Source organism: Ornithodoros turicata, chromosome 3 (genome assembly GCF_037126465.1).
Source record: "Ornithodoros turicata isolate Travis chromosome 3, ASM3712646v1, whole genome shotgun sequence".
Classification (NCBI taxonomy): domain Eukaryota; kingdom Metazoa; phylum Arthropoda; class Arachnida; order Ixodida; family Argasidae; genus Ornithodoros; species Ornithodoros turicata.
This window is the reverse complement of record NC_088203.1, coordinates 88,149,417-88,167,636: the sequence shown is the minus strand read 5'-3', so window position 1 is coordinate 88,167,636 and position 18,220 is coordinate 88,149,417. Positions and strand designations below refer to the sequence as shown.

At 45.2% G+C, this 18,220-nt stretch overlaps 1 protein-coding gene across 8 annotated transcripts in view; it reads right to left on the bottom strand.

Annotated features, from left to right (window-relative positions):
• The window catches only part of LOC135388773 (alpha-2-macroglobulin-like), a 125,473-nt gene that overhangs the window by 5,058 nt on the left and 102,195 nt on the right, over window positions 1-18,220 (bottom strand). For 2 of the 8 annotated variants that reach the window (XM_064618558.1, XM_064618559.1), the window contains 9 exons: window positions 11,620-11,691; window positions 7,394-7,520; window positions 6,985-7,213; window positions 5,700-5,933; window positions 5,002-5,053; window positions 4,824-4,916; window positions 3,874-4,050; window positions 1,378-1,619; window positions 663-891 (listed from right to left, as the gene is read on the bottom strand). In XM_064618558.1, coding sequence (XP_064474628.1) covers window positions 663-891; window positions 1,378-1,619; window positions 3,874-4,050; window positions 4,824-4,916; window positions 5,002-5,053; window positions 5,700-5,933; window positions 6,985-7,213; window positions 7,394-7,520; window positions 11,620-11,691 — 1,455 coding nt within the window. Of the gene's footprint in view, window positions 1-662; window positions 892-1,377; window positions 1,620-3,873; window positions 4,051-4,823; window positions 4,917-5,001; window positions 5,054-5,699; window positions 5,934-6,984; window positions 7,214-7,393; window positions 7,590-11,619; window positions 11,692-14,246; window positions 14,268-15,229; window positions 15,284-18,220 lie in introns of all 8 variants that reach the window. The other 6 variants (XM_064618563.1, XM_064618565.1, XM_064618562.1 and 3 more) reach the window with 5 other exon arrangements.

The following is an 18,220-nucleotide window of genomic DNA, read 5'->3' as shown; positions in this document are numbered from 1 at the left end:
CATCATATCAACATATGTATGTAACATGAGTAACATGAGTAACATATCAATGCGAAATGCTTGGCATATCCATAAGACATTGAAAACACTCATTCACGCTGGGTTTTCGATGCTTCCCTTCAGTTTTGGCGCAACGGAATGTCTACAACCCAGCCCAGCAGTTATGTGTCTCGAGGTTTTTTTTTTTTTCTCGTTTGTACGCAGCATCATCCCGTGAACAGTCTTCCGCTACTGCGAGGAGTTTTAGAATTTTCCACGAGAGCGTTTTTTTTTTCTTTTTGTTATATCCAGTACGCGTGACAGTGGCGTAAACGCTAAAGACATGAGTGTTGATTTCCACAAGGTATATACGCCATTTTGATGACGTACATTTTTTTTTTTTTAGATGGCAGAACAACTGTTTAGCAAGACATTGAGAAGTTTCGAGCCGAGTAATGCTCGAGACAGGCATTCAGGTTTCCAATTTTAAATCTTCCTTAATCGACTTGCACTCGTATACAGAGAACCTCGTAAATATTATTCAGCATACCTAGAGAGAGGTGTGCTACCCAGAATTGTTCTGGAGTTGCACCGCGCTCTGTACTCCCATGGCAAGGACAGCGCGTCACGTGCTGTGGCATACATGATGTTGTGGCAATGATAAAGCAATGTTCGGTGCTTACCCTCGTGATCAGCTATGGATTCCAGCAGCTCCAACTTTGCGGAAACGTCCTGGCCAGCCAGAGCAGTCACGTAAGCAGCCAGTGCCAAATTGTGTGGGCTGGGATTCCTTTGAGCTTCAATGCATTGGAGAGCAGCTTCGGTGACATTATTTTGCGCCAAGCCGCCCTCAAGAAGCGCAGCCAGCACATATGCGGTCAGGGGCCCTGGGTTGCTCTCGTTCACTCGGCCCTGAATGAGACACAAGTGGTCAAGGATTGGGACTGGGTAAACAGTGGAAACGCTGCGTGAAATTAGTGCACCGTTATGCGGGCATAGCAAGAGCACGAGACACAGCTATAAGGTTTATAACTGGGAAACCTTTACTACACCGCTAGTAACTGCTACTCGTTACTATTAACTGTTACTATAGCACCCGGTATGCTAAAAAGGTAGCCCAAGTTCCCAAAATAAATATGCCTGCAATGCTTGGAGCGTGGCGAACTGTGAGAACCGCCAATTTCTCACGCTACCGGATCATTACAGTTTCAGTATTAATATCACATGTTTGTGTGTTTCTCACGGTTTGAACACCATTACTCCAAAGTCTCTCGCAAATACAAAAATCTCGCCGGACACAATCGTAGTGACTCGATACAGCTGAGTAAATTAGATTCAGTCACTGCACTTCTACCGTTGAGGATAATATAAAGATTGCAATGCGTTCCGATAGCTTACCTTGAGACCAGAGCTGAGCACACGGCCGACATTATCGAAGCAACCGTTGGCTGGCAGCTGCTTATTAAGAATCCAGCTGATGCTCTCCAACAACATCTTCTCATAAACGGGGATGTAGCGTTCCGCCTGCTTAAAGGACCTGACGACGAATGCTGTAAGGAAGAGGCTGCCCTGGCGGTCGTTTGTTCCGAAAGCGCTGTAGGATCCATCAGGGTGCCTGTACTTCTGTTGGCGTTGATAGCCTACGCAAGACACAGCCGCGTGCCACTAGATTAAATGACGTCAGCACACAAAGGGAAACACATTACGGAGCAAAGCTCGAGACACCGCGGAGGTGAGCATGCTCCCGGTTATTCCATCAGCGTTTTCAAACATTGTGCTTGAAACTAAAAGCACCGTTTCTCGGGGCATTTCTCGTCGTGTTTCTAATCACGAATATGAGCAAGGATACAGTACTGAATATGGTGTTTCCCCTACCGTCATTGCATAATTTTAGGGGTTCGAAAAGCACTGTTCTTACCCACGATACATGTTAGCAGATCCCTCTTAAGGCTCATCCACACATGCGTTTCTTGAGCCTGAGGCTGTCTGAGTTTCTGAGACGCAAGGCGGCGGTTCTCGGACGAGGAGTTTCAAGACTGCTTTCCAGAACCGCTACGTGCTGCATCTTCGCGGCGCTGTTCCACAAGCGCTTTTTCGTCCAGCCAATCGGAGCGCTCGGAGTGGTGGAAGTGGCTTCCTTTTGGCGCCGGCGGGCCTCCCGATACCGCGACGGGATCTCGCGTCCTTTGCATGTGCGTGTTTCGTGTTATCGTGTAAGTAAATTCATTGTCGCCAGTAGTTGTTTGTGGTCTGAGCTGTCCACGGCGAGCTGGGAATTTGCGCAACACAGAATCGACGAAAACAAATACAACTTGTGTGTGACCATGTGTTGGTCATCGGTAGGTAAACATGTGTCTGGCTTCTTAAAGGAGCAGTCTAGAGGCCCACAACTTTGTTTGTTTTAGTCACTATGGAATGTTAGGCGGCCGAAAACAGTTTTCCCACAATTAGTGCAACCGTACGAAATTGGGACGCCTGCAATAGCTCCCCGAACCTCCCGTGCGCGAAACACCCTCCTTCGCCTTCACGATACGCACGTGATGAGCGCCACCACGCGCGTCACTATGTGACGTAAGTGGTGAGGACGCTCCTCATTGGACCTGGGATCACATGATCGAGGTGAGCAACATCGCGCAGGCCGGAGCGTCTGCTACCGCTTGGGAGACGCCATGCATTCTCCGGCTACGTGATGTCCGAAATGGAGGGTCTGAAGGCTGTCCACAACATAACCACGATTTTTTGAGACCGCAGACACCACGAGAAGAACGAGTGGTGCAGCCCGAAAATAACTGCGCTTGTGCAGCGAAAATCCCGTGCTTCTCGACAGTGTGCAGCATGTCCGACCGCTTTCACCGCGCAGCTGGCTCAGTGGCTAACAGGTGGCGCCACAATACCGCCGCCATCGGTTGCTTTCTGCTACTGTGTATTCTGAGAGTGCATAGAAGCCACGGATATATTACTCTTGTGATCGTAATCTTATTTTCTCAGGCTGCATATATGCTTTGTTTTTTAGAAAACGCGATATAAATCATACAAAGAATAGAAGTCAACAAACAGCTTGCAATGTTCGTAGCAGACTGTTTTTCCTACGAACGAATGAGGGGCCCTCAACCACCAACGTCACAGTAGAGTGGGTGTGGTCTGCAGTTGGAGCGCTCCGGCCTATCACCGCGGCAGCGATTTTTCAAATTAATTGCCCCGTGGTGAAAGAACTTTGGACAGAAATATTTTGTGGGAATGCTTTTCACATACTGCTTTACAAGATTACAGCAGTTTTTGGCCATGTTACATACCACATTAATGCTCCTTTAAAGCTGTTCCTTCCCTGCACCTGTGTTATATATTGTGTTACGTCTTTTGTTCGAACGATTGAAGATTCCAGATGAAATCCTTCACAATAATGGTAAAATAGATAACACGCTTCACAATGTAAATTTGGAGAAAGAGCGCTGGAAGTGCCGGTAGATCTTGACGCAGCAGCAGCAACCACCACCAAGGGCATTTGCAGGCTGGTGACTCAGCTATTTGTGATAGGCCCCTCTCGGCTGCGCCCCCAACGCTGAGGCGGCGCCGTTTTTTGAAACGTATGTGTGAATTACTTCGGTGACATTAAGTACAAATGCATGCGAGACGGTGTGTATTGCACACTGCACACGAGTGTTACGGACTATGTGATGTTCGGAAGGCCATGACGTCATTGTTAGGCGTCTCGAGGATTAAGGCCATCGCTAAATAATCCTGAACTTGAAGAATGTAAGGGACATCAAGGCCCACAACCTTCTATTGTGAACGCAACCATTAAAGGGGCACATTTTGAGTCCACGTTTCTGGAGTGAACCTTTTCATTTAGCGCTTGCGCAACACTTTTAATTCTACATAATTTAATATACCCACCGGTCTTGAGGTTCTCAACAGCTTTTTTCTCGATGTCAGCATCCTGCTTTCCTGTAGCCTTGAGGTAATCAAGAACATAAACGTTTGGAGTAAACTTGACCATGTTCTGTTCCCCGCATCCTGTTGGTACTTGTACTAGCGAATCAAGGTTCTTGATAGCTGGTCCCATGATATCGCCTAGAAAATATGAAAAGACCAGTTTTACATCGTTACGTGCTTTCTACAACAAACGCAAGAAGAAGGGTTATGTTGGCAGCGACAGATGTAACGGAATACAAGATGACAGAGGCAGATAAAAGTGCCAGCCGATATTCTGCATTCAATATTCCACAAGAAATGATAGTGTGTATTTATCCCCACATGAGGACCGCGCCTATTGACCTTTACATCATCAGAGCAACCGCAACTTTTGTTCGACAACCTCTATTCAACGGCCAAGGTACGTTTGAGAGCGTACCCGGTTTTTGGCATGCGGTACATATGGTGAAGGTATGTGGTTGAAATCCATGGTTCGCTCACTCACATGTAAATGAAAATTTAATTCATAAGGCAAGAGAAAAATAAATCAGATTTCTTAAAACAAGAAGCCTTCCAATTGGTGGTTCATATTTAACATACTGTGCCCCGTGACCGCTCTTAATCAGCATGCATTTATTCTTTTCGCGATCATCTCAACGTATCTGGTGAAGAGATGTTTTCGTAATAATCTTTTACCTAAGCTGGTATTTTTTCGATGGCAGTTGAAGCAAGTGGACCAGCAGTAGGATTGGAACATATACCCTGTGATGGCCGGTCAGGTATGCTCTCAATTGAACTATGAAACAGGGTGTTGTGAGGCTTGTGTTGTGTTTGTCCTTGTAGGTTCGCTTAGTTGCCTCATCCACTACGACGTTAGATAGTATTGCTTCACGAACGTAAGATAATCAGCGGAAAGCAAGTGGATTACATACCAGTAACGGCGATATAAGCACGCGCTGATCCTTCTACGACGTCTTCAGGAAGACTAAGCTCAAACTCAGGTTTCTCATTTTCTTCTCCTTGACCTGGCATGAACAATACTTACTGTAAGTGCTGGAATTTAATTTTCGTAACAACTGGGGATAATATCAGTGAAAAGAAACATCTCACCATGAGAGCAGACGAACACGCTCTTTGTTTCTTCCTTTTTGAATCCTTCAGCCTAAAAAAGAAACAAAAGCAAAGAAACACTTGAAGGCAGATGTCGTCATGTCCGGTTGTGAACCATTAGTGAACACGTTGGCTACGAAGGTTTTCGGGGGGGGGGGAATATATATTTATTGAAAGGAAAGGTCTGCCAGACCAAGGTCGGCATGCTATTCCATTAAAAAAATAAAAAGAAAACGCAGAATAAATAGAAAGGAAAGGACGAAGAGGAAAAGGTGAGTCTCCGTAAAAAGGAGGAAAAACAAAAACGAAAAGAAAGAAGGGAAGGAAAAAGGAAGGTTTTCGGGATACCGGGCCCACGAATGAGAGTCGTCGCTGAGGAAAAGGGATAAGTTGCAAAATACAGAAGCGGACTGTGTATTTCTGGGAATGTAAGTGACCCATTCTTACATGTGTTACACGCGGCGACGTTATTCGTCCTCAGTGGAAACGTCACTTGAGGATTTCATAGTGAATGGAATTTTGGGGGAGAAATCGGGTTTAACTCGAATTGGTCGGAGGTCAATTCGGGGTGGGATAACCGTGCGGAATCGAAAAAGTCACTCCCCACCATACACCAATGAATGCAATGCACTGTTGTATTATTCTCGCAGTCGCCACGTCAACGGAGCACGCGCGAACAAACCAATAAAGCTGCCTACCTCCACCAAGAGTTGTCGGGTGACTGCATCCCTGGCGACTACCTTCTCCACGGGATTTTCTCCGCAGACCTCGACATTTTCGGAGCCCACAGCAGAGACGGTGACGTTGACTTCGCCGATCGTCTTGGGTTTCACCAAGAACTTATGAACGGTCTTGCTGCCGCAGACACACAAAGTTGCGGAGCGTTCGTCCAGGAACTCGAAATCTTCGCTCTCGGCGAGAGTGAGCTCGACCTGAAATTATTTCGTAACACGGAACGTCAGATGCGCATTATGGGCGAACAACACCGTGACGATGCGGGAGGTTCTGAGAGGGATTGTTACAGCAAAGTTGAATAAGAGCTTTTGAGGGAAAATATGTGAACCCCGAAAAGTGGACAATCCAGGTAGAAGGCACATTGAGGAAAAAGCCTCAAGTCAGCAGCAACCGATATATATATATATATATATATATATATATATTTAGGGGAAGGGATATGTTTATTAAAGGTTAGCCTCCGCGACGGCGACTTGCTATTCCCAGGAAAGATAGGGAAACAGAAAAAAACAAAAAGACAAACAAACACGGAATTGATCACAGTTCACCCAGAATGACACAGATACGGAGGAACTGAACAAGTGCCTTTGTCACCTGACTGTTATTTAGGACACATGCTTTTCTCCTTGTGGGTGCCGTCCTGATCACAGGCCGTGTATCTCAAGTGTCGGAGAAGTATTGATTAAATAACTGTAGGGCACCGCGAGCCCACTTTTCCGTTGACGGAACGCTCCAACAGGTGGCTCCTAGGGCTAAGGTGAACAACCTTTACTGTCGGTGCCTTTTGTTAGGGTATGGAAGTGAGCTTGTGAAGAATGCGTGTTTACATCAAAGCGGATTTGAAGGAACAGAAAGTCAACGGAAATACTGCGAGTTTTTGGGTGTTCCTTTTTTTTTTGTGTGTGTGTATTTTGTTCACTCGTTTGTTTGTTCGTTTTCAACTAGTGTAACACTGTCCTCATTACAGTGACACTGCCTTTGATGTGCAGATGTTCCTGACTGAAAATTTCCCACATTTGCCTGCCTAAACTGTCTTCGGTTCAATGTAAATTAATCGTATATAACTCTGAGTGGTGCTCAAATTGCAAGGCTGAAATGTTCGCTCTGTGCCTTTTGATAGTACGAGCCTGTAAGTCACTGACCAAATGAACTTTCAGAGAAGCAAGCAGGTATTGCACAAAGACAAGTCAGACCTACTTATTTGCGCAGAATCTCCACAACTTCTCCGAAAGCAAAAACAACACTCACTGGCAGACATTTGTCGAGGTAGTTGAAGACTGACAAAGTGACGGGTATGACCTCTCCGCGGATGACAGAATAGGGCAGAGAGAACGAAGCAAAGAATGGTTGGAAGGCCTTGATCCGCGCTGGGTCCGACACGCCGATGCCGTCTTGGTTGTTGATGCAAACGGCGCTGCCAACCCACTCGGTGACTGTATGTGGTATCTTCTCCTTGAAGTCGAAGCTGCCGTGCTCACTGCGCAGCGTAATTTGTGCAATTTTTACTTTACATTTTCATGACATGTCTGTCACAACTCTCAAAACGCAGCAAAAATACATAACTGCCTTAACACAACAGAAAAGAAAGACATATACAAATGAGCGAAGGGAGTGCGACTTCCCTTACGCGAAAATAAGTACACGAACAGATACTTACTCCAGTTCTTTGAGATCCCACAGCCACGTCTCTGGGAAGTACGTCCTAACCTCGACGGCTGACTTTGCAGGCACTGGAGGCGGACTGGGCAGTCCAGGAGCGCCAACGGAGTCAAACGACTCTGCAACTGGAGCAACAGCGCTCACTTTGGTGAATGCAGGAGGGGCAGGGGGACCGGCAATGCCAACGGGACGTCCTGGAGGGTGTTTGGTCGTGAACTCTCGTTATATATTACTCGCAGTGTCTACGTCTGGTTCCGGTATTCGGCTTCACGCGACGCCCGTCGTCCGTTCACATTTCCATGCGGAAAATTTCGAAGCGAACCTGGCTACGTGGGTGTTACAGAATTCCGAATGTTTCGTTCGGTGTTGCATAGGACCAATTTCGGAAACACTAATCTCTGAAGACGTAGCCTCTCACCTGGGCAATTTCGACCTTACTTTCATTACTGTGCCTTGACAGTACCTCACACTCTCCAGTGCTTGCTTTCTCGCACTTCCCTACCGATTTTACGACTCCGTATAAGTGATGGAGTTACCATGAATGAACACAGAAAGAAAAAAAAAGACTATCAAAGCAGGATCCGCCTAATGTAGAAAGACTGACTTAAAATCGCTAAAACGACGAGTGGGCCGACGGGGCCGAAAAAGACGATACAACACACAGGCACTCAACTGGTAACTAGGACAGTTGTGTGCCAGCGTGTTGTGTCGTTTCTGCTTGTTTTGTCCCTGCACAGAAGAGGGGAGGGGGGGTTAGCAGCTTTAAGTTGAAACTGCTAACCCCCTAAGCTAAGTAAAAGCAGTGTTACACCAACCAGACTAATTTTTAACGTTCTTGAACACAGACTGTTCTTCTGCAGGGCCCAGCCGAAGAGCACTCCCTGTTCGAAGGATAGGAGGGTCCCGAATTGAGGTTTCGCTTCATTTTCTTATGGTCAATCAGAAGATTACGTACTTTTCGAAAGGAAAACATTGTGAGTTGGGACTCAATATTTTATATTGTTGTGTAAAAGTAGATCGGGACATGCAAGTTGTAGAAGAGACTATTAACCTTAAAGTCACACACTCTCGAAACAGAACATTACCGCATAACAAGTTCACGGCTGCACGGCCGCACCAGCGTCGAGAATAATATCGCTCAGTTGTTTAGCACGACGGGTGTACGCAATCTTTGTAGCGTACGCGGAGGAGGGGAGGAGGAGGGGGGAGGGGGGGGGCAAAAGGCGAACCATTGCTCACGCAATCTGCTTTGGCAGACAGTGTCTTGGAACATGGCCGAACGGTCGCGGGTCAGTATTGGTTGCGGTACTGCCCCTGGTAAGATTTTTCTAATCTTTGTAAGATTTTTCTAATCTTTGTAAGATTTTTCTAATCTTTGTAAGATTTTTCTAATCTTTGTAGCAATTTCGGTACATCCAACGTGTTAGAAAAAAAACAAAAAACAGTGTGTCTCTCGTTCTCAAGAATCAGGCGAGAGAAGGTTATCATTATGAGCGTCGATTGGCCAAGAGATTATTACACAGTAAAGTTCTGTATTGAGAGTGCGATACGGGATGTAGTCTTGAGAAACTAAGAAATATTTCATTGGCAGCAAACATAATTAGTGACGAACCAATGCAGAACGAAAAAGTGCGCGTCAGCTTTCTACGATGGGCGCAGTTATCTCAGTATTTCTCCTCCTATCTGTCTGACACAAACAGCTCATTGTCCAATGTCGATTTCATCGCTAGTTACCCCCCCCCCCCCCCCACACACAAAATCCGAGGCTGCAGCCAATTAAATCCTCCCCCCCCTCCCCCCGAAAGCGCAATCCGTCCTGAGCCGCTGAGTCTTTGTGCAGCATTCCACATCATTAACCTAGATCAAACAGAATGCATAGCCGTTCGTAGAGGGGACGTTTTGCGTTCATCTCCTGCATTATACCATATTCGAAGTTTATTGTTCACTATTCTGTATATACGCTTCAGTCCTTGAACTAAAATTAGTTTTCCTTTGAGGCTCCTGTAAATCGTGCTTTGCCTGTAGTACACTACTACCGCGTGGGGAAGCCAACCGTCCGGTTTAATGAACAAGTGCGTGAACGGCGCTTCTTCGGGGAACACATTCGCGAATATATTATACCGGAAAAAAGAACGTTGGGCGCACTGTGAAACTAGCTGGCGCGCTGGCGTTAACCTTAGCCGACGACGTCGACATTGTTGCAGACTGAGTTACTCCCCTGTCTTGAAAAAGAAAGAAAAATAGTGGAGTGCACTACTGACATAATCCAGAAAAGACCACCTGCGAAGCATAAAATAATAATCGAATTTAACTCGGTAAATAATATTTGAGAAGTCAAGCAACATGTGGGTAGATGGCGCTCAGCGAAAGTGACGTCACATCGCGGTCTTCGGGTATGACAACGCCGTCCAAATACAGGGTGTTCACCAAAGTGATTTAAAAAGAAGGAAAAAAAAAACATTTAGTAGTCCACTTGTCTGAACATCATAAGGAAAACGATATCTATCGCTGGGGGTACACCTTTATACAGTTTAACTAGCGAGAAATTGATTTTTTTTTTCTAATGGAACTCCGAAATTTACCTGATCACCCTCCTGTTTCTTTTTGCTTTATTTTATTTTTTTTACATAAACTGAAAGAATGCAGGATTTACCCCATTCTATACCAAAATACATTCACTGCTACAATTGTAATAGCCGAAAAAAAAAAAACTGTCCTTCCGAAGCTTGCCGGTTGCGCTCATCACCAAAACAAGGGACGTGATGAGGTCCTGTGCACTATGCGTCAAAGTTAACTTGAACACCGCTCCAGCCTGCGATGCGGGAATAGAGCCACCCTGGCAGCGCCTTTCAGGAAATCAGGAAACATACCCTTCATAACGATGGCCACCTCTTTAACTGAGATGACCCAAAACACCCTCCACCGTTATTTCTTCTAACCACCACCAACGAACGCCGGGCGGAATGGTGTTCAAGATATCTCATGCGAGCTGTACCTGCCTCTTTCACTATTCCTTTTCCAAGAGCGCGTTAAGTAGCGCAATACTCTACCCCATTCTGCCCATTCATCATCTCCTAATAAAGTTGTTGCGTTAAGTAGTGGTTCTGCGAAGCGCGCTCCATCCCCTCTTCCCCTCTCGCCCCGGAGCCCCTACTAAACGGGGTTTTAAGGAAAGAGCGTTTCATGTGCAACGCGCCTCTGTGCCTCCAGGTGTCGCTGAACGTTTTTTTTTTTTTTTTCGGTAAAGCCGTCTTCCGATGCAGCTGTCTGCGCCCACAAAAAATGCTTAGCTAAGGCGCAGATGGGTCCAACCAGAAAGGAGGGTGTGGAGCGTTAGAAGCACTACAACTTGCAGATAGGACAAATGGAGCGCCACGCTCCGCATAATGAGATGTCCTGTTTAGTAAAAAGGAGAGCTCTCCACGCACTCCGGAGCCGCTAGTTAACGCTCCCAAAGTCGTTGCAGATAGCAGCAGCATGGTCGCGACGCAAAGTTACCTGAACTAAGAGCGATGGGGAAACGGGAAGGAGAAAATGAGTTTTTTCGCATCTTCCATTAAGTTGACCGGGAACCGAGCTCGGCCGATAATTTGCGCGCCTCGAAACGACAGTTTCACTGTTTTTGTTTTCTTTTTTCGCTATTACCAAAGCAGCAATGCAACGGGGTACATCCAACGTGCGTTTTCTGTATCTATTCTTTTCTTTTTTTTTTATGTGGGTTGACTTGGCAAATATCGGAGCTGCATTGGAAAAATTCAATTTCTCGCCAATTAAATTTGATACAAACTCGGAAGTAATGTCAAAATGTCATCCGAAAGACAGTATGTACCCCATAATGTTTAGACAAGTGTATTTTCTACGATTTTTTTATCGCTTTAGGTGAAATACCCTGCATATGTATGGAAAGAAAATTTAAGGCGATATTTTTTACGCTTATCCGAAAGCACGGGAACGTCGCCACCTACTTCAACGAATACCCAGGTGCATTAACTACTGCAACCATTAGTGAGCAGAAAGCACACATTTATAATACATGAACCAAACACCAAACAGGAGTTCCCAGAGTCAGCAATCCGCTACCCAAAGGGCATCGAAAAGTATCAATTTTTACTATCTCAACGAGCACCAGAATATGCGGTGGTGAACCTGGTTCTGCCATTTTTTGTTCGTTTTGCCTTCGCGATAGATATTGAAACCAAAGTTTCGCAATAACGCAGGACTTACAAGCCATTGGGTACACACTAGCTTCGTCTTCCAGAGCAGGTCCACGCCAGCCACCACCCCCTGCATAACCACCTTATAGGGAAGAAGATGACGGTAGTTCGCGAGTTACGACAAATTAGATGCGACTCCGGCTGCCCCGCATGTTGCTCGGCCGCCATTAGCGAAGCTAGCGTTTGAAGCAGCGTTTAGCGTTTGCGTAGCAATCATAGAAGCAGTTCAATTACTGAAACGTCTAATTAAAAGGCTAATAAATAAGCGACATATAAGCACCAAACAGGGTACAAGCGAACACGTATTTGCAGCAATAACATAGCGTTGTTGGTTGACGGTTAAACATATCAAATATGGAGTCCTATTTTGTGCAAGTGAGAGAGTGTGTCTTCCCCGATGTGAACTGGCATCGTGCCATATCCTGTCACATAGCACAGGTAAAAGAAGCTGAAGTAGGAATGTTGTTCGAAAGTAGCTGTGAGACATTGAGCATTATTTCCTGCAATTTTTATTTCTCAGTTAAGCGCATTAATAGTCGCGACATCAACCTCTACGAGAACTGTTTTGCGTTTGATCGATTAAGAAATCTTGTCCTTACAATCTTATCTTTATAAGGTGCAAGTCGATGATCACCATGTGGACAGTTTGAAAGTATCTACAGGCAACAATTCATAGAGTGAATTAACGCATGTGACTTATCGAGCAGCGGAATCCGTGATTTTAATTTTGTTATGGATTGGCAGCTTTACAGTGTGACATTATCCGATGTTAACGCGAACTGTGTTTGGGTGACGTTGAGCAGGTCAAAACAGATAGTGGAGGGAACAAAATGAAACGTGGCATTTAAGCGATAACGTCGGCTGAGAAACGGTATCACTATTTCTTCTCACTCACTCCTGGGGACAAAGCGGAGTGCTCCATGCTTTGAGGAACACCTTGATGTCAGTTGAGAAAGGGGGACACCGAAAGGGGGAGAGAAAGCGGTCGTAAATCTCGCGGAATGCTGGAAAATTGTGCATTTTCGCATATTTTTTTGCTAGAGCACAGCAAAGTGCTGCCGTTTCGATTCTAGCGGACTAGACTCCTCGGGGTAGTGCTCTACAACTCTGCAATTACGCAGTGAACTTATGTTCACTAATTATGAGAGATTATGAAAGTTAATTAACGGCTGCACTAATTACTGATGCACCACCACCTTTGAGTAGGCCCCATCGGTAATACATACATATTCAATGACTCTTCCGAAAGAAAAATAAATCGCGAATTCAAGCAAATTCTGGTCAGTCTTACGAGACACACCCTCTATATCTCCTATAAGGCATATACCTCTATAAGGCATATTTGTTAGAGCTGTGCGAATAATCGAAATTTCCAATACGAATCAAATATCTGATGCTATTCGAATGCTATTCGCAACCTATTTTCAGTATTCGAAGTTTTCCAATATTTTTGGAATAGTACTGAAGCGAGGTTTCGCTATCGCCATTCTGGAAGTGGGCTTCGCCTCATTGTATGCAAGGATTAGGTGAAGCCAACTACACGTTAACGCCATTGTTGTTGGCTTCGCTCTGCAAGTCGACTTCACATGATTACATTCCAGTGTTAGGTGAAGCCTGATTTACAGTGCTTACAGTATTATGTCACTAAAGTCAACTTCTGTGACCTCATGGTCAACACTGTACTCTGGACACTGCATTTTCCAGTAAATGTACTCCTAGCTTTCAGAGTTATGGTCAGTAACAGGTGGAAATATGTGCAGTTTCTAAAACAAAGTACAGGATATCCACGATGCAAACATAGAAATGAGGAGCAGGCTGCATGGATCATGTTGACTAACTCTCATTGCGGTTCATCCCACTAATGCAGTTTACCATACACAACACAGAGGGACCCTTCTCTCACGATATGTTATGCTGCATGAAAAGGCTCACAAGTTTGGAGCTGAACATAATCGAATAAGCACAACACCACAAAATGTTTCACCATGACGAATTCAAAATTATTCGAATTGGGCCTTTTCTGATTATTCGAACTGCATTCGCGTTCTGAAGAAATTATTCAGATTCGATTCGCAATAGATATTTTGCTATTCGCACAGCTCTAATACCTGTAGCTATTCAAGACAGCGGAATACAAGGCAAACACATAATTCCAAGCGTCCAAGTACCATTCAACGTAGAACGATGTGATGCAAGAGTTATCTTCAGCTCCATTTGATATGCTTCCTAGTAAAATATCTAATGTTTTCTAAAACGTAGACAAAAAAAAAAAAGGAAGAAGAGAGAACGGTCCCTTCTTTGGTTCCAGGGCTTTAAGAGATTCACAAATGTTACTTTGCTAATGAAAAGTCAAGGATTGACGAAGAGTGTCTGGAAATAGTGGTGTGCTGTATCCCCCTTTTGCACTGTGAAGAAGTCATCCGCAAACTTAAGGCTAACTTAAGTACGTCCTCAGAAACATTACGTTTCCCGACTGAGCCATATTGTGAAACAAACAAATTGAGACTGGCATCACCCACTCTTGATTACCAACTGACGTGGTGAATTTCCCCATTCATCGTCATCATTATATTTGTTCTTGTTACCATACACTCTTCTTAAATGTTGCACTACCGAATGAGAGGCACGGCGTATTACCTCTTCGCGCCAGGAAAGTCGCTGGAACAGTCACGGGAGACTTGTAGGAAAGCGATCACCAGTGGGAAAGAAATACGGTTCAGTTAACTTGCGTACGCATCAAGACACACCTAACTTTCGTGCTGACATATCCATCCACGATAGCCCATAGAAAGACTCAAGAGCAAAATGCCCCTCACCAACAAGTCATCCGGACAGCAAACTGGTGCACCACACGATTCAAACAGTGCGTCTATTGAAGTGAAGGACGAAAGTTGCTTTGGCCGAGAGAGGAACCAAACACCATGCAGGAGGTCCGGGAGTCTATGTACGGAATGTTTAGGCCTGACTGTCTTTTTTTCTTTTCGTTCTGGTTAAAAGCCAAATCCTCCTTTCGCTTTTCGCTGAGTTCATGGCAATAACCGACAGGAGGAAGAAAAATATCTGTGCCTACTATATATGTTTCTGCACTTCTGCATTTTTAACGACACTTGTTTAATCTATTCATCAGTTCAAATTAATGTCCGGCCCTCTTCATTTGTACAGTTTTTCTTTGCCGAATTGCCACAATAACAAGGAGACTGCGTGTATACATAACATGATCAGGCTACGCGACGGAGACAGGGAGAGAGGATATGGGACAGAGGACATAAGACAGAGGTCATACACGGACAGCGCTGCTCTCTGTATGTCCTCTGTCCATGTCTCCGTCGTGTTGCCTGATCATGTTTCAATGTATAACTGCCTACAAAGGTTTACGGAACACCGGAGTGACGTATATCTTCATCGGAGCGACACCTTTGCAGAAAACAGGTGCAAATAGACTTACAGACGGGTGGCTGGGTATTCAACGAACCTATCCGTAACTGTGACCAGTCCAGTTGCTGCTAGTGCGTCGCGCCGATCAAGAAATGCGTCGCTATGATGTTCCGTAAACGTTTGTATCTGTTCTGCAGCAATCTATATACGCTCGGCACCTTCTCGTGCGTATATACATAACGTACCGTTGTCTTGAAGAGCCAAAGCAACCGCTCCTCCCCTTGTCTGTCCGTGAATACCTTAACAAGAATGCAAAGAAACCCACACGCTTACGAGGTGAGCAAAGGGGCCAACTCTTCTGCAGCCAAATTATGGCATTGTTAGTGCAGATAGGAACCGCAGCAACCTGAGCATTAGGGACCAGTAAACGGTTAGCGAGGGTCAGGATGATCGCCATAACGATGTATAATGTGTCCTATGCTTAGTCGGAAGCAGCGAAGCAAAGCGACTTTCACGGGCGATGCCTAAATGCTACGGACAAGGAGGGACACTGAAGCAGGACATGTTAAAATTATTTGGTTATTTCAGAATGGCCTAATTGTTATTGATGTATATGTCAATCGTAGCAAGCGAGCTTTTACAGAAGAAAAAAGATGTCGCGTGACACGAAGAGACTCGGTTGATTTGTGGAATGCTCCTCAACGAATATATATATATATATATATATATATTAAATGGAGTACACTCTAAGACCAGAACTTCACTGTGTGATACTCGAAACTATCCCTCGGAATGATATGGTTCCATTTCTCGATTTAATAGAAACAAAAAGTGTAGGCCTTTTTATATCAGTCTGGATATATCTTAATATATATACAGAAAGGCATACGCACATTGTGAGCAAATCATGAGACAGAACTATATCATTCCGCGTGGTTGGTTGGTTTAGGACAAAGCAGCTTTCAGAAAGCTGTCGTCCTGTCTTCTGATTGTTCAACTGTTGTGATTGTTCAATCAATCATTGTACTTTTTTTGTAACACGCTATAGGTACGTAAGCATTACAAAGATTGGATACGCGCGTCATCCTCAGGAAAACCTGGAGACAAGGCGATCTAATTCTGAACAGGGGCTGCCTTATAGCACGGGTCGTGCTGCAATAGCAACGCCACAACCACCTCTTGTATGTGACTAGCTACTCCTTGTGATACCGTTGCGGGCATCAGCCGGGTGGGAAAACAACCTTGTAATTTTTCATGCAGCAACAACAACAACAAAAAAAGTTTTATCGCGTTTCGGTTTCCTCCTATTATTGTTCTTTCTGCCGGCGATAACAATCAGAGGCACTGGAAGCGCGGTGTCAGTTTCAGGTCAAAGGCGCGTGGCAATATGTCACCGAGCGAGATAGCAAGCTACAGCCTATAGCATACGGCCTACAGGCGTCGTGTTATGTGGCGCTGACGATTCAGTTATCCAGGAGTATGTTCCATGGAAAGGAACAAGAGTGCTTCCTTGGTGGAAGTAATAATTGGGGGTTTACGTCGCGAGACAACTCAGTCCTTGGTGGAAGTATGGCATGCTATACATATCAGCCCTTGGATCTACAGTGTCCCGATGTTGTATGAAGTATTAGTATGTATGTTGTATTTACTGCTGAATATCCTGCGGCTCTTTCGATGCGTGTGTGTGCATGTCTTCATTGTTTAATGAATGCACGAAGAATAATTCGCCTGATCGTTATATTGAGAGCTTGCATTGGCAATGATTTTTGTGGGCAGTACCCGAGAGGAATTAATTCAGAACTTAACACATTCACGGTGTCTGGTTTCTTGGCAATAACTCAATAACGAGAACTCTTTGAAAATTAGCTCCTAAGATCTATTAAGTCGTATACTTTTCAGCTTGTCTTTTCTGTGAGTTCCTTAAGGCCGCACCTCAATGTTGTCATACAGACGAACACGCCGCTGGCCTTTTTTCATTCTTTTTTTTTTGCAGATCTCATTTATGGCTTTCACGGCCTTAACAGCCGATGAAGAATACAAGACGTCTTGCCCCAGCGCAAGTTTACAGAATGACTTATGATTAATGCCGAATCAAAGTTATGCAGCACTGATACGGGACTCGTACTGTTCTCCGAGTACATGGTACAAGCCGAACACCCGAACCAGATGTGACATCTTGTAGGAATATAACATTCACAAGGATTGCGTGCTTTGAAATAGGAAGGTGGAGAGTGCTAAAGAATCAGAGACACTTTGAGAGTCATGACACACCCGACAGGACACCACAGAGCCAGACCAACCGCTGCCGATTCCAAGTAAGACTGAGGGGATAACGTTCTTAAAGACACAATTTTTCTAGCCCAAGAGATATTTTGAGTGGTACACTACAAGGAACGGTTCGCCAGCAGACTTGCGATACTTTTCGCATGTGGTACAGCTCCGGTCAACCTTAATAATAACACTGGAAAAAATGTGGTCTCGTTCCCGAACGCGATTACAGCAACCCTCGGGTACACCAATGCGCGATTACAGCAACCCGGCTTGTCTAGGGTCTTACTTCACAGTCAACCTTTGGGGCCGTGAGGAAATGTTAATTGAACAAAATTATTGTGTTACTTTGACGCAAGCATTTTGTTCATTTAACATTCCCCCAGTACCCCAAGGGTGGCTGTTATCGCGCTGGGAAATTAGACCAAATTTTTTCCAGTGTTATTATTAGTGTTGACCGGAGCTGTACTTAGTCTGAAAGCAGAAAGTGCCTTTGATGGGACTACGGAAGCATGGCATTCGTAAAGTAACGGAAGCACCATGGGAATTAAGATTTTGCTTTTGGTGCATAAGAGTTTGTGCACTTTACGTCCTGTGGTTCTTACGCACTGCTTGCGACATACTTGTCTGGAATCTCCAGCCTGTGGTCCACCTGTCCCCTATCGGCGGTGTCGTGAGCGAAGGTCCCATACCATTTTTGCCTCCAAGGGGAGGCCGTGTTTTACACAACGCCACAATCCGGGAGAGATCATCTGTGGTGACACTCGAGCGCTTAGTTACGTCGTCTGCTAGCATTATTTCTCGCCCGTGCTAGCAGACGACGCTCAAGTATCACAGATGATCTATCCTGGTTGGTGGCGTTCTGTAAAACATTGCCTTCCCTCGGAGGCGATAACGGTACGGGTCCTTTGCGCGCGACACCGCCGATAGGGGGCAGGTAGACCATGGACAGGAGATTTCAGACAAGT